At 44.1% G+C, this 18825-nt stretch overlaps 1 protein-coding gene across 2 annotated transcripts in view; it reads right to left on the reverse strand.

Annotated features, from left to right (window-relative positions):
* Nucleotides 1–18825, reverse strand: part of LOC110529680 (protein dispatched homolog 1) — a 73896-nt gene that overhangs the window by 4295 nt on the left and 50776 nt on the right. For both annotated transcript variants that reach the window (XM_021612113.3, XM_090243040.1), the window contains 5 exons: nucleotides 16069–16717; nucleotides 1673–1702; nucleotides 1161–1284; nucleotides 846–973; nucleotides 17–114 (listed from right to left, as the gene is read on the reverse strand). In XM_021612113.3, the coding sequence (XP_021467788.3) occupies nucleotides 17–114; nucleotides 846–973; nucleotides 1161–1284; nucleotides 1673–1702; nucleotides 16069–16676 (988 nt within the window). In that variant the 5' untranslated portion in view covers nucleotides 16677–16717. The remainder of the gene's footprint in view (nucleotides 1–16; nucleotides 115–845; nucleotides 974–1160; nucleotides 1285–1672; nucleotides 1703–16068; nucleotides 16718–18825) is intronic.

An 18825-nucleotide genomic window follows, 5' to 3' on the forward strand; every position in this document is an offset into this window, starting at 1 on the left:
CGTGAAGAGTTTGTACCTGGGACATCACAGAAGAAACTGTCTTTACTGAAGTCCCAGTCAGCTTGTCTTTTATCTCTGTCAAAGTGATCTTCAGCCCACCTGTCCTCTTGGTGACTGGAATAAAAAGTTGAAGTGTGATTACACTGTTGACATTTCATACATTTGTATAAAAGGTTCCTTTAATTCTGAAGATCTACATGAAAGAATAAGATGTAATCCACTTAAAGCATACATACTAATTTTTCACTTGGTAACAAAATGAAAAAGACAGTTAAAAATAGCGTCATTCTTAAACAAATGAAGGAAATGGTTTTAGCCCAACCCATTAGTGATGACAAAGCCAGTGATAGTGATCACTCTACTGATGTATGACACAATCATATTGTTATCATTATTTTAAATATCATAATAATAGCCAGGTCATAGAGGGATTTTCAGGGAGTGACATCCTCTGACCGAGACAGACAGGATGGCCCTTTAATCAGGAGTTTGTCAGAGCAGACTGAGGGGCTGAGGCAGAGAGTCCTGCTGACAGGTCTGGCCCTGGAGGCCCCCCAAGTCCACACACACATACTTGCATGCGCAAACACACACCTGCCCTTGATTATTCACCGGGCCCCCAGTGATCGGGATAAGTAATGGAAGATGGGCCTGGGATAGAACAACCTCCCCACCGATCCTTTTGCAGGATGGGATTGAGATTTAGTGTGTCTGCTTGTCTGTCTCTCGGCAGCATTCATCACTCCATCTCCTGGCCTGAGGCCTAAACCTGATTTAGCCTGCTTCACTAAAGGGTTAGGAGGAAGACATCAAATGGACAGGATCTGCGTGGTTATACTTGTTACCTTTTCGCCTGCTCATCCGCATACTTGAATGGGTAGTTAGCCAGGGTTGCTTTGTACCCTGTGTTTTTCACCATGTTGTTCCACGTGACTAGTCGCTGGCCTATGGCTGTGCCTCGTGGCTCAAATCCCTGAAGAAATAGAGGACATCTTTTTAGTTTACCAGGAAATTCACCTTTGACATCTTGGACTTTTCACATCCACTCAATATAATGATTTTAGTGTGTGCGAAACAATATGTTGTCCATCTTGGTCAAATAAGGACCAAGATTTTCTATGGAGAAAGTGGTGTGCCTTCCGTCGGCTCGGCCTACTCACCAGTAAAGGGTCTGAGAAGTCTGGCAGGTCTGGCACCAGGATACCCACCAGGGCACACACCACGATGAGGACTGTACACACCCCCAGGACCACCACTGGCCAATCAGCAATCAGCTCTGCATAGCTGAAGATGAAGGACAGGTATTGATTAAACACAAGGCTGATGGCTTTATAACTATACAAATATTATATGTACTGATAAGCACGCAGAAAAGAGAAGGGCACACGGATACACCGGTAGAACATCAAAAAGAGTAGAAGGTGCTCATTAAAATGCCATTATTGAATATTTTGTAGTTATTCAAGTATATTGAGTGTTCTGACATGAGAAACTACTTAAAGGCATCTTTTGTAAAGGAGCATGGGTGACTGTTAGCAGGTTCCAGGTACAGAGAGCCCTTTTCACTACACAGGAATGACAGCTCGGCTGGGTTTTGATGGACTCAAAGAGAGAGAAAAGCTTTCTTAATAAAAAAAAACATATGTATATATTTATTTTTGGGAGGTCTTACCTTTTGGGGAACCGAAAAGGCCTTGCAGGGCTGCAAAACAAAGGGAGGTAAATCAGGTTTACATTTAGGAGTCAAAGCAACAGCCAATCAAAACCAGACTTGCCTCGGCATCCGTGCAGGGGGAACATGTTTTTGAGCAGCAATGCAGCACACACCTTGTGGGGAACAACTCGCAGTATTCAAACTAACATAACCAAAAAGAGGCCCCATTCGAGTGTAACTTTTCATTTTAAATATACCAATCAATTGTTCTTTAGGTAATATATATATAGATATAAATAAAAAAAACATGCACAGATGTGCACGTGAATGAAGAATCTATTACGCTAACTGTTTTAGGCAACACATCACTTTCTTTGGGTCAGCTTTGTGTTTCTAATCTACAAAAACCCCACACACTGCTGCAGTGCATGAAGAATCTGTAAAGCTTAGCTAAAAGATTTAGAGGACTAGAGTCCCATTAGTGGTGATGTCTCCTGTGCCATAAAACACAGACAGAGAGGATCTGCACTGGGCTTCCCCGTTGCCATATGAAGCTTTCAGCTGCTCTGGATTTGTCTGGACTAACCATCAGCACCTTCCCAGAGCAGTGGGAAGCCTCCGGGCTGCCGAGTGCAAGCATGAGTCAGAGGGAATCAGATACTGCCACCGGATCACACAGGCCCGGTACAGATAAGAGCAAGGCCAGAAGGGTGAGGGCAGGGGGAGAGTAGAGGTGGAAGGGGTGGGTTGGAGATGTCTTCACATGCAATATGCACAATGCTCATGACAGCAAATGACAGAGAGAGACTCACGTGATCACAGCTGTGACAGAGAAATCTGTGGAAATGGACAGACTGTCCTAACTTTATGTCCAAGGAAGGACATCATGATTTCTACTGCAGCCTTGATGTTTATCCACATTCTATTCACTGCAACCTGCATGAGTATTGCACTACCAGTCACAATTTGGCACAGACCTCACAGCCCACATCAGGGACTAGGTAAGATTACACACAAGAAACGAAAACAAGGAAATCAGTATCCCAAACAGGAAGTGGACTCAGACGATCCTCTGCCTCAGCCAATCACAGCGCACGCACACAGGATATTTCAGCTTGATTGGAGCAATATGGCCAAGAGATGGATGTATTTTTCCTCCTTCCCTTTAAAAGGGAATCCATGGAATGCTATAATTAGTGGTTGCCATGGCACGGCGAGGCAGAGATGGACAAAAGCTATTGGCGGGAATTTTTCACCACTAACAACTTCTGGGGAGGCAGTAAATCCCCTTTAAAGTTAGCTGGACATGTTAATACGACAACCAGATGTTGTATGGAACTGGCTTAGAACAATTAGCATATTCTAGACAAGGTAAGTCCCATTAACACTACCACATAGAAATGGAGTGAGACTCCTTGCTATACTTTTGCATTCAAGAAAAATAGCCAGTGATTCACCTTTTAAAATGTGACAGCCTGATACTAACCAACAATGCCTAATGAAAAACATATCCCCCTTAAGTTAGACTTTTCCATGGCAAACAATGCTAACTTAATTTATTGCTTTTCTGTGCTGTCCATTAGTTTCCATGTAGGGGCCTTGAACGGCGGAATTCGGGACAGAGATATTATGGTCCAGAATGAAGTAGAGTTATTGGAAATAGTTGGACTGGATTCATAAAACATCTTTAGTTGAGAAGCCATCAAAAAAGAGCACTGCTGCCTATTTATCTGCGAGATCTGTTTTGGATCATGATTGCATTTCAGACAAATAAGATGTATTAAACAGAGGACTATACTGTGGATTCACAACAGATATCCTCAGATACTATGGCTTCCACATGAAACAAACTTTCAAATGGTTTTTTTTTACCCCTCTTTCAAAAAAGTATAGGCCAAGATTAGGAATTGAAGTTGGCATTCAGAAGACAAGCTTTGTGTTTCAATGCTCTTGTTATCCAATCTGTCAATGAGAGCAGCAATGTGAAGAAACGCAGACTAAAAATGTTTTTAAGGAGGCGGCAGTGGGGTGGGGAGGAGAAATCCGTTGACTGATGATCGCAGTCTCTAAATCCAGCAGGATGACAAACCACAAGTCTGGTTTTTCCCACTCCTCTGATCCCAGTCCCCCTTCACACAAACTCCCCACATTTCTTCCACAAACTTACAACAGTTACCCTTCCTGAATGTTATTCTATTTATCAGAAAGGGGAATGTTTATGGATCACTGGGTTAATAAATAAAGCAACTTTGGAGCAGTGGCTGGGTTAGGCTGAGGCGGCCATGTTGACGTGTGGTGGAGTGAAGGGAGGCGAGAGGGGTCAGGGGTTACAGAGCTGAGGGGGGGAAAACTGCTAACAGACACGGCAGATATTTCTGGAAATCGGGGGCTGCATGAAGCTTTCAAGTTAGGGCAAGAGCAATTACTGTCAACTCTCAATTATTCGCTCCTGTGATTAAAACTCGCTGGAACACTGCACACAATTAGAGGCTCATTCAAGCGATGGAATTGTAAGATTGGCTTGAGGGTGGAATCCAAATATCAGCATGATGCATTAGGCATTACATATTGTAGCGAAATGTTGAGTAAAATAAATAAATAAATATATATATATATCTCATCAGGGAGTAGCCACAAGCATGCACTTAAAGGGATAAAGGGAGTCAGATGAACTCGTGGATACCATTTTTATATCTCTGTGTGCAGTTTGAAGGTAGTTGTTTATTAGCACAATTGCAACCTAGCATAAGCGCAGTGACTGGAAGTCTATAGTATCTCATTGCACTAACGCTAGTTAGCATTGGCTCGCGAAACTCCCACCAACTTCCTTCATACTGGGCGCAGACATAAAAATGGTATCTATGAGTTCACCTGACTCTGGGGAAGTAGATAAAGGGCCTCATTGCCAAAATCCAGAAGCATCCCTTTCAGTCAGGGCTCATCAGCTTCCCCTGTATACCTTAAATAGATTATAGGTACATACAAGCTTGTAAGAAATAATACTATAACATTGTACTTTCAAGTTAGTTACACAACTCAGGTCTCTGATAAGGTTTATTTGGAGATAAGGCCTCTGGATGCAAGCGTGTATGAGAAAATATATGATTCTGAATCAGAGATTATTGCTGTATAATAAGTCTAAGCGCAGTGTGTATGTGTGTGTGCAGAAGGGACACGGACAGCTACATCCGCCAGTGAACTGGGTCTGGAGGCCACACCTGCCATCTCCACATTCTTGGGATTGAAATATGGGCGTGTGCAAATTCCAGGCAAACAGGCCGGATTTCAACACTGTAGCCAATAGTTACAAGCTGTCCAAGAGATGTCTTTATTATCCTGTGACCTCGCTCCCTTTATAGCAACCAGCTTAACCCCCTGAGTCCAGGGGCTTCAGAACCACAATCCAAGGAATGTGAGGGTATTGCACATGCCATCACCAACCCTGCACTGCGCTAACCAGCAGACATCTTTGTCAACTAGTCCAAGAAGGGCAATACACGAGTCACTATGTCAATAATGACGTGTCGTGAATTATTTAACGTAAGCCTAGTCACTTATGGTGTTCAGATGTTTGCTAAATAGGCTAGGTCCATGATGAACATTTTAACCATACTAGGGTTGGGCGATGTCAACCTTTTTCCTATCGTGATTATGTATGTACCCATATGCCATTTCACCCCCTATTGGCCAACCAAAATTGTATTTAAAAAAAAATAACGACAGTTGGGCTATAATGCAAAATCGAACGCAACTAGTTGAATCATGACGAAAGTTAATGTTGTTGAAAGCCTGGGCAGAGCCTAAGTGCAGGCAACTCTTTTCTAATATCCCTTTCTGAAGGAGGAGCTGCAGCAGGTTTGTGTGTGTGTGTGTGTGTGTGTAGTTGAAGTCAGAAGTTTACATACACCTTAGCCAAATACATTTAAACTCAGTTCCTGACATTTAATCCTAGTAAAAATTCCCTGTCTTAGGTCAGTTAGGATCACCACTTTATTTTAAGAATGTGAAATGTTAGAATAATAGTAGAGGGAATGATTTATTTCAGCTTTTATTTCTTTCATCACATTCCCAGTTGGTCAGAGGTTTACATACACTCAATTAGTATTTGGTAGCATTGCTTTTAAATTGCTTAACTTGGGTCAAACGTTGCGGGTAGCCTTCCACAAGCTTCCCACAATAAGTTGGGTGAATTTTGGCACATTCGTCCTGATGGAGCTGGTGTAACTGAGTCATGTTTGTAGGCCTCCTTGCTCGCACACGCTTTTTCAGTTCTGCCCGCAAATTTTCTATGGGATTAAGGTTAGGGCTTTGTGGTGGTCACTCCAATACCTCGACTTTGTTATCCTTAAGCCATTTTGCCACAACTTTGGAAGTATGCTTGGGGTCATTGTCCATTTGGAAGACCCATTTGCAACTAAGCTTTAACTTCCTGACTGATGTCTTGAGATGTTGCTTCAATATATCCACATACTTTTCTTCCCTCATGATGCCATCTATTTTGTGAAGTGCACCAGTCCCTCCTGCAGCAAAGCACCCCCACAACATGATGCTGCCACCCCCGTGCTTCATGGTTGGGATGGTGTTCTTCGGCTTGCAAGCATCCCCCTTTTCCCTCCAAACATAACGATGGTCATTATGGCCAACCTGTTCTATTTTTGTTTCATCAGATCAGAGGACATTTCTCCAAAAAGTACGATCTTTGTCCCCATGTGAAGTTGCAAACCGTAGTCTGGCTTTTTTATGGCGGACCAGTGGCTTCTTCCTGGCCGAGCGGTCTTTCAGGTTATGTCGATATAGGACTCATTGTACTGTGGATATAGACACTTTTGTACACGTTTCAGCCAGCATCTTCACTAGGTCCTTTGCTGTTGTTCTGGGATTGATTTGCACTTTTCGCACCAAAGTACGTTCATCTCTAGGAGACAGAACGCGTCTCCTTCCTTAGCGGTATGACGGCTGCCTGGTCCCATGGTGTTTATACTTGCGTACTATTGTTTGTACAGATAAACGTGTTACCTTCAGGAGTTTGGAAAATGTTCCCAAGGATGAACCAGACTTGTGGAGGTCTACAATTTTCTTTGAGGTCATGGCTGATTTCTTTTGATTTTCTCATGATGTCAAGCAAAGAGGCACTGAGTTTGAAGGTAGGCCTTGAAATACATCAACAGGTACACCTCCAGTTGACTCTAAAGCCATGACATCATTTTCTGGAATTTTACAAGCTGTTTAAAAGGCACAGTCAACCTAGTGTATAAACTTCTGACCCACTGGAATTGTGATACAGTAATTATAAGTGACATAATCTGTCTGTAAACAACTGTTGGAAAAATGCCGTGTCATGCAACAAGTAGGTGTCCTAAACGACTTGCCAAAACTATAGTTTGTTAACATGAAGTTTGTGGAGTGGTTGAAAAACTAGTTGTTTTCATGACTCCAACCTAAGTGTATGTAAACTTCCGACTTCAACTGTATATGTGTGGTGAGCTGTCTGATGAGGAACGGGCGGTCTTCAGACCTGGATAATAATTGCTTTATTTTACCTAATAAAATAGGGGGGGAAAGCATTTGTTTCATCCATTATAAACCGGTGATTGAGAATAGCCTTGGCTTAGGCTACAGACTTTCATTCTGGTTATTTTTGAAAGCCACAACTTTAGGACCTTTTGTCGCCTAGAATATATAAGCCATTTTTCATAACTTTAACTCGTCTTAAGGCTTTTATGATAGGCCAGTAAGAGGAAGGAGGATGGGTTAATGGCCATTTGGTTTGCAACCTCGATTGGAGGTCTGCATAACTTATTTCGCTTAAAGTTGTCATTTTTATTATTTGTTTTCTCATTATTAGTCCCTTTTTTAAAACATCTAAAACACAAGATAGTTAAGGTGTACATTACATTAACAAAAAATATGAATAGGTGTAAGCTATAGACTAAAGCCCATGCATCCGACAGACAATATTCTCTGACATTTCGCGCTGCTTTGGTGGAATTCTCCGCTCTGTCTGGATTACATTCCTCTCTTGCGTTCTGTATCACATATTTATTGAAATAAGTTATAGCAAATAGGAACAGGCAAATTACTAGGAATATCACTTGTGTGCTGCCCTGCTGCAAGAGGCTAAACCATCGTCTGTCACATCACAATGTCGTCACCATTGACAATAGCTGTCAATCATCATCGATAGACGATGTCACCTTAATATCGCCCAACCCCAATTCCTACATAATACCGCCAATACTAATGAATAATCACACATCTCATATCATAAACATGACTATGGATGTCATGTCAGTCTTGACACAGATTCGACGGGAGGCAGTACTAGACGAGTGTGTTGTATGTTGGCCTATTCCTATGGCAGAACAACAGGTCTAAGTCACTGTTGCTGAACACGTTCAGAACAAGAGGCTCCACAAGACCTCCCAGCAGCGGAACCAATCGCTTTCAGCTGCCAGCCCCAACCCATTACGTCCAACATCCGCCGTCAGACCTGGAGGACTGGTCTTCTGAAAGATGGGAGACTGTGTTCCCATTTGCTGCTTGCATGACCGGGACTCCTCTACTGCACAAAGTCAAGGAGCGGAACCAACGGCAAGCAGCTGTGCTGACCAGTCATCTGCTCTCCCAGTGTCTTTATGAAGACGTCCAACAACTTAAGTCCTGGAAGCTGCCTGGTAAGGAGATCTGGACGTTTTAGCATGCTTGACATGAGCTGCCCGCCCTTAGTTGACACACTGTTACTGCTTTAGCCAACTCTATTGCAGTTGTCATGCTGGCTAAACAGTTCAATAGAATGGTAACCAGGCTAGAGTTGCCCTGCCTGTTGTGGTGGCCATTTTGAGACTAAACCTCCCACACATCATTTGGCCCAATATCAAGGTACATTAAGACATTAAGACTTATGTGATAAGGTGCATACATGTCTAGACAGAAAGGTAAACTCATTTTAAAAAAGCCCAAGCACCACATATTCCTCTGTTTACCTACAATATCCAGTTTCAAGCACAGCGGTGCCTCTAGCTCCTGCCTGGGTCTCTTTGATCCAGCATGCTACTGTTTGTTGCCCTGGGACTGATCTCAGAGATAATCAGATTATTTTTTTGCGTAAAGAGATCAATTTTTCACCCTTTTCATCTCCTTCTCCCCAGACATCCTCTTCACACTACTCTGTACATATTCTCTGCTCTCTCCGGGCCATCTAAGGCCACAGTGTCTGAAGGCTCTCCAGCTCTAACCGCAGCTCTTGACAAAGAGGGTTTGGCAAGACGGCGCTGTGACATCTTAGAGGTGTCTGGTGAGCTGCAGACCACAGCCAAGGGCTGTTGGGACTGTGAGGCTGAGCGTCAGTGATGGAGTCCGACCTGTCCTCTCTGGGCTGAGAGAGTGAGTGTGAGGAGGGGGCCGGCCGAACTGGAACATTCCAACCGTTAGCTAAGTTCACCAAGTGCACAGAAGCAGGAGAAGAAAAAAAAAGAGACAAAGCAAAGTGATTCATAGGAACCCTCACATCTACAGTACATCAGAGTGACGTCAGGACACCGAGCTGCATGCATTTTCATATAAATGTGTGAATATTCATTAAATCCAGGATGAAAAATACAACAGTGTATTCTCAAGACAGGTTTTGAACTACTATAAGAACAAATGAGAGGGGAGTAGCACTGATTGTAGACCTGGAGCGAAGTGTACCTACTGGACCCATTTTGACGAAGGTCCATTATAAACAAAATAAACCATGCAATTCTGTACATACGAGTGAGCGATTATTCCTTGACCTTATATACACCACTTGGACAGGTTGTTATAAGGGCATCCACAAGGGCTCATGTTACATGCTAGTAACTATTTATATAGCATTACACAAATGTTATCAAATCTTCCATTATGCTCATTTCCCCAGGGAGCTGAGTCAGCCGTGGGAGAACCTGTAGTGCAGGCCTAGAGCCTCAGAGTGTGGAGATAATACCAGCCAGCCAGCCACAGTCAGCCTTTTATCCACATGAAGCCTCAACAACTGTTCCCTCCACCAGAAGAAGAAAAAAGAGAGCAACCTAATTTGAAGTTATGACAGAGTGCTGTTCAGATCCAGCTTTGATCCTGGTTTATAGGATAGTATGGCTCTTTGATCTTGGGTGGGTACCTTTATGGGCTTTGCTTTGCCTCATGCTCAGGGGCCATACAGTATAAAGCGGGGTCTGGAGCAGAGCCACTGGGCGCTCACCCCTCTTATTATCCACCCGCGCAGGTACGGGGGTCAGCTGCCTCACCCCCTGATTCACTCTCACCCCCCAACTCCCTCACCCGTGGACGAGAGCAGCCGGAGTAGGGGAAGGTTCACACATGGGACACACTACTAGCGTTTGTCCTTGGTGAACTTCTTCCCATCACTCATCCTTCAGGGAGGAATGAGGAAAAACACCACACTAAAGGCCACAGCTACCCCGCTCTATCCCCCCTCTTACATTATAATACTGACATTTGAAAAAGGGCGTGAACTTACCCTCTGGTCTTTAGAACTTCCTGAAATGTTCATGACTTAACATGTAACTTGGATCATTAAGTTGGGTTTCTTCAGGTGAAAACGTCTAACATCAACAAACGCGGCTTACAAGCTTTTAAGAGACCCAGATTGCCACCTTCAACAGCAAATGAACTGCTGAAGTAACTGGCCCGGAGGGTCCAATTGCTCAAGTTTTACAACAGGCAGAAGTGTCTCGGAGTGTCAAAGTAGGTGATAAATTGTCCCTGAGGGGGAAGAAAAAAGCTTTTTGGCCCAATTCTGTTGGTCCTGTGTAAAGGTATGCATGGGGTAAAAACATTATCTACAACATCGCAACCCTGAGCCCTGGGGGCAGAAACAGAGTAGTGTTGACCTGTTTCTCAGTGGAACTTCTCCCTGTACTCATGTAGCAGGCTAAATCATTCTCTCACACACACACACACACACACACACACCTTGATCAGGAATGGGCTGGAGTGCGTGCTGTGGTGTACTAGGCTACTGCCTGTGCTTAACTCACTCCACATAGATGCAGACCTGTTCTAAGAAGCCAACAGAACGCTCTGGAAACTAACTGGGTAGTTCTGTGGAATTACAGGGTGGAGATAAAATAGAACCAGGCCGCTCCCTCCCTCCATCCCTGCTTTCCCTCGTGTTTTGTGTCTTTCTGGGGCAGGCGGTGCTCGTCTCTCCTTTCCCCTGATCTCCCCACAGACACCAGGGTGCATCTTTAGCAGTCAGTGTTGAGGCTGGGCGTGATGGATGTCTCTGTATAGTGGTTAATGGGCCAAATGGATAAAATGCTAGCGTGAAAAGCCCTGCTGCTACTTCACAAGGGTTCACATTGAGGACTCCAGGCTCCTCAGACCGCAGCAGGCATCGCAAACAGTTGTTATTCTTGATAATGCGCAAAGCCTTGTCAAACTGGCACCCTGAAATCCATCGCACAAAGATCATTTTCAGGCCGCCTGGCCGGTCGGGGCTTGCAGCTGTCAGACAGTTTGGGTATATGAGTTAATGTTTCCAAAAGAGATCTCTCACTGGGGAAAGATACGAGTCGTGATCTTAAAAAATAAAATAAAAAGTTTAAAGGGAAACCTTTGGGAGTTCTCAGAAATGACAGGCTATGAATTCATGTCATATTCAACTGACAGGAATTCTTAAATTCATCCAATATAACAGGAATTCAGGAATTCTTAAATTCATCCAATATAACAGGAATTCAGGAATTCTTAAATTCATCCAATATAACAGGAATTCAGGAATTCTTAAATTCATCCAATATAACAGGAATTCAGGAATTCTTAAATTCATCCAATATAACAGGAATTCAGGAATTCTTAAATTCATCCAATATAACAGGAATTCAGGAATTCTTAAATTCATCCAATATAATGAAACGTTCAGGCCGGATGAGGTGTCATGTTTAATACGTGTTCCTGTGCACCAGGGAAACCCCCTACCTCCAGTCAAAAAAATGTACTTGAGTACGAAATCAAACAGGCGTGAGTTAACAAAAATAGACCTTTCTATAGAAAAGGGAAGAAATGCCTGCTATCCGAGAAGGCATAAAACCAATCCAAACTTGTGGCCGCTAAAATAACAGGAATGTAGCAGGAAGCGATGCATGGGCAAAAGCCCTCCCCGGGTGAGTGGAGAGAGAGGTTATAATCATGACGTGACCCTGGATAGTTCAGTGTCAGCGGGCTCTTTGGGGGTTGTTCAGCCATGAAAGGTCAGGCCAGTCTCGGCAACACAGGTAGATGCCATTCTCTATCTGGGAGTGCAGCTGGAGCTGAAAAGGTGCCTTTAGAGCATTCTATCAAAACAAATTACAGGCTTGGAAGAACCCAGAGCCTGAAAACCTATTGCGATGAGGCTAACTGTAGTCAAACGGCAGCCAAACAGCTGACTTCCCAAGGTCACAGACTTATCTACTGCTCTGACTGATCGTTTCCCCCTGATCCTCAAATCATAGAAAAACAGTCACCATTTTACCAGACACTGACAATCTTAATGCATTTCCCAGACCACCATATAGATCCTTCCGCTGCTCAACCGTTCTGCTGAGCTGACATCTTCCTTCATAGTGGATTTCCATCCTTACATCCAAGGATAAATCCATTCACTTCTCAGAGTAAAACAGAGAGATCGAGAGAGACAGTCATTTTACAATGGGAGGATGAATACGCTGCATGTGTCTCAACAGGAGCTCTATAGTTCTTGATTGTATAGTTCTTGGACAAACACACAAAAGCCTGAAAAGCCCTGGGGAAGAAACTCCAGTGCAACCTTATCAGAAGGAGGAGGGGGGTCTCCATAGCTGGGCGTAACGACCAAGTGCTGTGATCATACACATAATCCTCTGCCTAATCTCGCGGATTACAGCCTTTGAGATCAAACTGATATTTGACACGATCTTGTCTGACTGCGTACCCTCAAATTACCAAGGCATTAAAAGGCCTCTCCCTCCATGCGAAGAGGGATTCTGTGGCGCACCGTGCTCCAACACGGGGGAAAAGGAGATGCCCAAAGCCCTGAACGTCTGGGGCCAGCCAGGGACTGGGAGACTGTACCAGACAGCCAGGCTTATCCTTCTCTCTTATCTTCCAATCTCCAATCTCTCTGGAGACATTGGAGGCACAATACCACTGTAAAGGGGATCGGATTTGAGAGCAACTCAACATTGGCCTTTAATTCAAACCTGCCATCACAGAACAAGAGGGACCTGTTTACTAAATACAGAGCCGTTCAACATTAGAGAGGCACATGGCAGAGGAACATCTGCTCTTCATTCAGACATGGATTATATATATATATATATATATATATATATCTATCTCAAAAAATTTTTTAACGAAAGCCACAGATGCCAGTGAATGCATCCAAATGGCTGAAATGCTATTCTTTGCCACATTTTCCCACCCAACTGCATAATGTGCGTGGATGGAGTTTGTACCCACCCAATACGAGTACATAAACCGAAGCTCTCACAGCCACCCACAGAGAGCATCTTTCTAATGGACTTACAGGGATCTAAATCCATTTGGCAGGACATTTCCATGCGAAAAGTAAGCAAAAATATAGTCTTACACAAATCAACCTACCCGAAAGTACTTACTACCATGAAGAGGAGCTGAGCTGAGTAAATAATTACATCTTCAATATTTATATTTTATTATGTTTGCTGTGGAGTTAAATATAGAACTGTGTAAACGATTAGGAAAAGCATTAAATGGTTCCACTTTCATAATGGTTCAGTCTGTGGTTTGGAGGAGGGGTGAAAAACAAGATGCTAAATATGTCCCGCTTAAAGAAATGTTTGCCAAAAAAATATGTTCAGATCCTCCATCCCAGTCTGAACGCAGGGAATGTGCAAGTCACATGTGTTTTTTTATTATTCAAAACTTTAAACTCACGTGTCCCAGGACAAAACTCTACCGAAGCCTCTAACAACTAGTCATACACCGCCAAGAACAAACATATACAACTCCCACAAGAGTCAAAACTATTGTTGATTCTTAGTGTATGTTCAAAACATGTACTTGAGGGTCTTTCTCCCTCTGGTCCACCATTACAATACGGAGATGGAGCAGAGACATACTTGCAGAGATGATCTAGTCTGGCTGAGCTGTGTGTTGGTACTGTCTGTTTGTCTGGGAAATAGGACAGACAGACCATCAAAACCATCAGCACCTCTCCTAGAAAAGTCTCAGAGCCGATGAGCGAGGGGAGGCTTGGGAGAGGCCAGGGGGACATTCCCTGTGGATTGACTGGACGGGCTGGGGCCTGGGGAAGGACAGCGGCCCTGTATCCCCTGGGGCTCTCAAAGCTCTCTTTCATTGGGGCTTGGGGGTGCAGGGAGGGCGGTGGCTCTGGGGCTGGTATTGTGCTCCCTGGGTGCCTGGCTGGCTGACCCCTCCTCCTCCCTGCATCTGCTGGCTTAGCTGACCCCTGGGCCTACATGTTATCTCCCGAGGACAACAACCTGGACCTCCACATAGCAGAATATTCAGGACTGGGACAACAGGCAGGCAGAGGGATTATATAGCTGAATTTAGAAGAGTGTGTGACAAGAGAAAGGAAGGCATTTAAAACTTCTACATTGTAGAATAATTAGTGAAGACATCAAAACTATGAAATAACACATCATGTAGTAACCAACAAAAAAAAAAGTGTTAAACAAATCAAAATATATTTTAGATTTAAGATTCTTCAAAGTAGCCACCCTTTGCCTTGACAGCTTTATACACTCTCAACCAGCTTCATGAAGAATGCTTTTCCAACCGTCTTGAAGGACTTCCCACATATCCTGAGCACTTGTTGGCTGCTTTTCCTTCACTCTGCGGTCCAACTCATCCCAAACCATTTTAAATGGGTTGAGGTCGGGTGATTGTGGAGGCCAGGTCATCTGATGCAGCACTCCACCACTCTCCTTGGTCAAATAGCCCTTACACAGCCTGAAGGTGTGTTTTGGGTCATTGTCCTCTTGAAAAACAAATGATAGTCCCACTAAGCGCAAACCAGAGGAGATGGCATATCGCTGCAGAATGCTGTGGTAGCCATGCTGGTAAAATGTGCTTTAAATTCTAAATACAACACAGACAATGTCACCAACAAAGCATCCCCACACCTCCTCCATGCTTCACGGTGGAAACCACACATGCAGAGATCATCTGTTCACCTACTCTGCGTTTCACAAAGACACAGCGGTTGTATCCAAAAATCTCAAATTTGAACTCAGACCAAAAGGACAGATTTCCACCGGTTAAATGTCCATTGCTCGTGTTTCTTGGCCCAGGCAAGTCTCTTCTTCTTATTGGTGTCCACTAGTAGTGGTTTCTTTGCAGCATGTTGACCATGAAGGCCTGAATCACAGTCTCATCTGAACAGTTGATGTTGAGATGTGTCTGTTACTTGAATTTTGATGCATTTACTTGGGCTGCAATTTCTGAGGCTGCTAACTCTAATGAACTTATCCTCTGCAACAGAGGTAACTCTGTGTCTTGCTTTCCTGTGGTGGTCCTCATGAGAGCCAGTTTCATCATCGCGCTCGCTTGAAATGTTGCAGATTGACTGACCTTCGTGTCTTAAAGTAATGATGGGCTGTCGTTTCTCTTTGCTTATTTGAGCTGTTCTTTTCATAATATGGACTTGGTCTTTTACCAAATAGGGCTATCTTCTGTATACCACCCGTATCTTGTCACAACACAACTGATTGGCTCAAACGCATTAGGAAGGAAAGAAACTCCTCAAATGAACTTTTAACAAGGCACACCTTTACATTGAAATGCATTCCATGTGACTACCTCATGAAGCTGGTTGAGAGAATGCCAAGAGTGTGAAAACTGTTATCAAGGCAAAGGGTGGCTAAATATATTTTGATTTGTTTAACACTTATGGTTACTACATGACTCCATATGTGTTATTTCATAGTTTTGATGTCTTCATTAATATTCTACAATGTAGAAAATAGTAAAAAGAAAGAAAAACCCTTGAATGAATAGGTGTGTTCAAACTTGACTGGTACTGTATACTGTATTCATTTTTTATATCCGTGTCCATATTATTCAGTGTCCATCTGGTTCAAGAAGGAAAAAAAGCCTAATTAATGAAAAAAGCATCAAATCAACAATGGCATTTTCAATTCACTCTGCAACTATTGTCTTTATTCACAGCTGCCATCAAATTCTGGTAGTTTACTGGTAAACTTCAAAAGTTTTCACTAACATACCCTCTCTGTGCAACCCTAACTGTGACATGTTAGTAAGCATTCAGTCACCACCCATTCGGAAGGGAAATGCAATGAAAGGGCTTCTGTTGGAGAGGCAGGTAATAGAGATATGCCTGAGGCCACCCCATGGCAGAGAGAAGCACGAACTGGCGCACAAACACACAGTCATCACACACGTACCTGAGGCCGGCCACATTGGGCTGGTTCTGGAGGTGCTCCTGCCAGCGGTGGTGTAAACAGAGGGATGGAGGGGAGGCCTGCAGGCAGCAGGAGCAGGAGCCCGGGTGCAGTTGCAGGGCGGGAGCATGGGTCTGGAAGATGTGGCACTCCTGCTGGTTGCCGTGGCAGCACAAGGGGGGATGGAATGGGCAGCGGTGGCAGCACGTGGGAGGTGGAGACAGCGGAGGAGGCTGAGGAGGCGAGGGGGAGGTGGTGGTGGAAAGTGTGGAGGGCAGGAGCTTGGCCAACCTTTGAGAGTCTGTGAGGTGTGAAGAGGAGGAGGACGAGGAAGGGGCCCTAAGGGAGCCGTTTTGCTTGACAGCGCCCCCGTCCAGACTCACTCTGGATCTCTGCTGGGGCTCCTTGTGTGGAGGCGTTGGCCTTGGTTGGTGCCTATGCCTCTGCTGTGTTCTAGGTGTGGAAACAACGCTGCCGTCCCCTCCTTCCGTGTTGCTGAGGCTGGCACTGGAAGCTGGGCTGCTGGTGCCACTGGCCATCGTGGTAACGCTGGGTGGCATGCTGGCATTGCTGAGGAGCAGGAGGTCACCGTTGGCGTCGCTCAGGGCCATGGTCCTCTTCCTGCCGGCCTGGTGCGGGGTTTGCCACTCCTCTGCAGAAAAAAAATGGGAGGAAAAGCAGACAGGCGCATAGTTAACTCTTTACTGTAGCCAGCCATGTTGACTCTATTCACACAGAACTGATGAGCTGAGCGGAGCAGCAAGAGGAGAGCGTGGACGCCTGAGCCCAGGGAACCGTGTGGGCAAAGGGGAGAGAATGAGAGCGTAAAACGCACAAGGGTTCACGCTCAAAACTCAGATCTGAACAGAATGCAACGAACGGTTAGCAAAACAGATTATTACCTTGCTCTTTCTAGACGAGGAAGAGGTTGGGAACAGGTACAAGCGAGGCGAAAGTCAAGGGATCAATCTTCATTGATTTACTCAAAGCTAAACAGCAAATAGTCACTTTAACCATATTTCTCTTCTTCATTGCCATTTTTGTCTGAAGTGTGATTTATAAAGTATGAATACGACAGGGTATGAATTGGCAGCCTGTGTGCAGGGAAGCCTGCGCTCTCTCTACATTATGAAACGTATAAAACGGTTTCAACAGAATGAGATTAAACAGAGGTCTCCAAGTCTTTATGATGCTAGAGTTTCAGCCCCTATGACAGAATATGTTCAGGCTATGTCTATGTGTAATGTAAAATACCTTCAGCTGGGACATTTTAGAGTAAGAGGGGAAAAAAAGAATGTCTGCGGTTTAACCATGATTCGCTTGACACACTTCAAAAGCAGTGAACTGCCTTTCACAGGTAATGCACGGTTGTGGTGGGTTGTGAAGTTGGAACGTTGCCCAACTCCAACAGACTTGACGTAAACCCAGATGAATAAATCGCACTCAGTCTATTGTGAAGGGGAGTCCTGTGCGAACCTCATCTCCCTTTAAGACTAATGGCTGAGTTTGTGAGGAAAACCGACTTCTCACTAGTTCCCACACAATACTGTCTATTTTTGATCATTTTAATTGAAAACAATGACAGTAAGGTACTTAATTGTTACCCAGAAATGGTTTGATATGGAGATAAAACAGCTGCAATGGGTCTTTAAGGCTTCCTTATTTTACCGGCCTTGTAGACATTTTGCTTTTAAAAACCTTCACATATCTGTCAAAACAAACTTGACTCATGACACAGCTTACTTGCAAATAACTTTCCCTCCAAAAAAACTCACTACAGACCCATTTCTCGAAGTTCGGGTTGCCTCTATGTGAGACAGCATGCAAACACAGTACACAGTCGTAGGCTATATCAAATATTTTGATGGCAAACTAAATGTGTTTGTGTTCAACCGACACCCATTAGGATATATCATATAGCCTACTTGGCTAAACTTCATGTCCATGCAGGGAAACAGCCATGTGATGCAGTGAATGATTGTGTTCTGCGACGCCTCAACATGAGTGAGGGGGTAACATGAGACTGACAGCCAGGTCGGGTCGAAGCTGTGGGATTGGGGGGGGGAGAAGAACTTCAACCTCTGTCTGAAGAGCTCCGAATAGCAGGCAGTGCAGCAGAAACTCGGTTTACGTTTTCAGTCTACCATACATGACAAGTTACGAACAATGATTTTTTTTTTAAAGCTGAAAAGCTGGCAATGAAACAATTAAAAAGTATGAAAAAGAGACTTATGTAAGTAGCCTGGACCTTTGTCAATGGAATTGTGATTATTCTTGGCTAAATAATCCGTTGCACAACCTAATAATGCATCCCTCTACCAGTACACATCTGCTTTCAACATTGCTCCACTGCCACAGGAATTCAGCGGGAGGCTGTGTGTGCTCCATTAATGAGGGTTGCCATCCAGGTGAGACATCTAGGCCAATCTGCAGTCTGACACAAACAGGGGACTGTGCCCTTAGGAAATAACGGATCGATCAGTGTGGGACGGATGCCCTAAAAACAAACGCTGACAAAATGTCCTTCATTTTTTATTTTTTAGTAATAAACAATGAACTATTTATAGCTCCTCTTTTCAGTGTGTATCTGCAAACACTGATCTGAAAACTAATTTTGGTTTTGAGTGCAGTGGTTTTAAGAAGTGACAGTCACTGTTTGACCGACATGAGGTCTGTGGAAACTGGAAAGGTTGAGAATAACGGGATGCGTTTTTCTGCTTTCAAGTTGAGTTCATGATTATGGGGTGAGACCTGTGCAAC

Source organism: Oncorhynchus mykiss, chromosome 8 (assembly GCF_057628025.1).
Source record: "Oncorhynchus mykiss isolate SJ-2025 chromosome 8, ASM5762802v1, whole genome shotgun sequence".
NCBI classification, from domain to species: domain Eukaryota; kingdom Metazoa; phylum Chordata; class Actinopteri; order Salmoniformes; family Salmonidae; genus Oncorhynchus; species Oncorhynchus mykiss.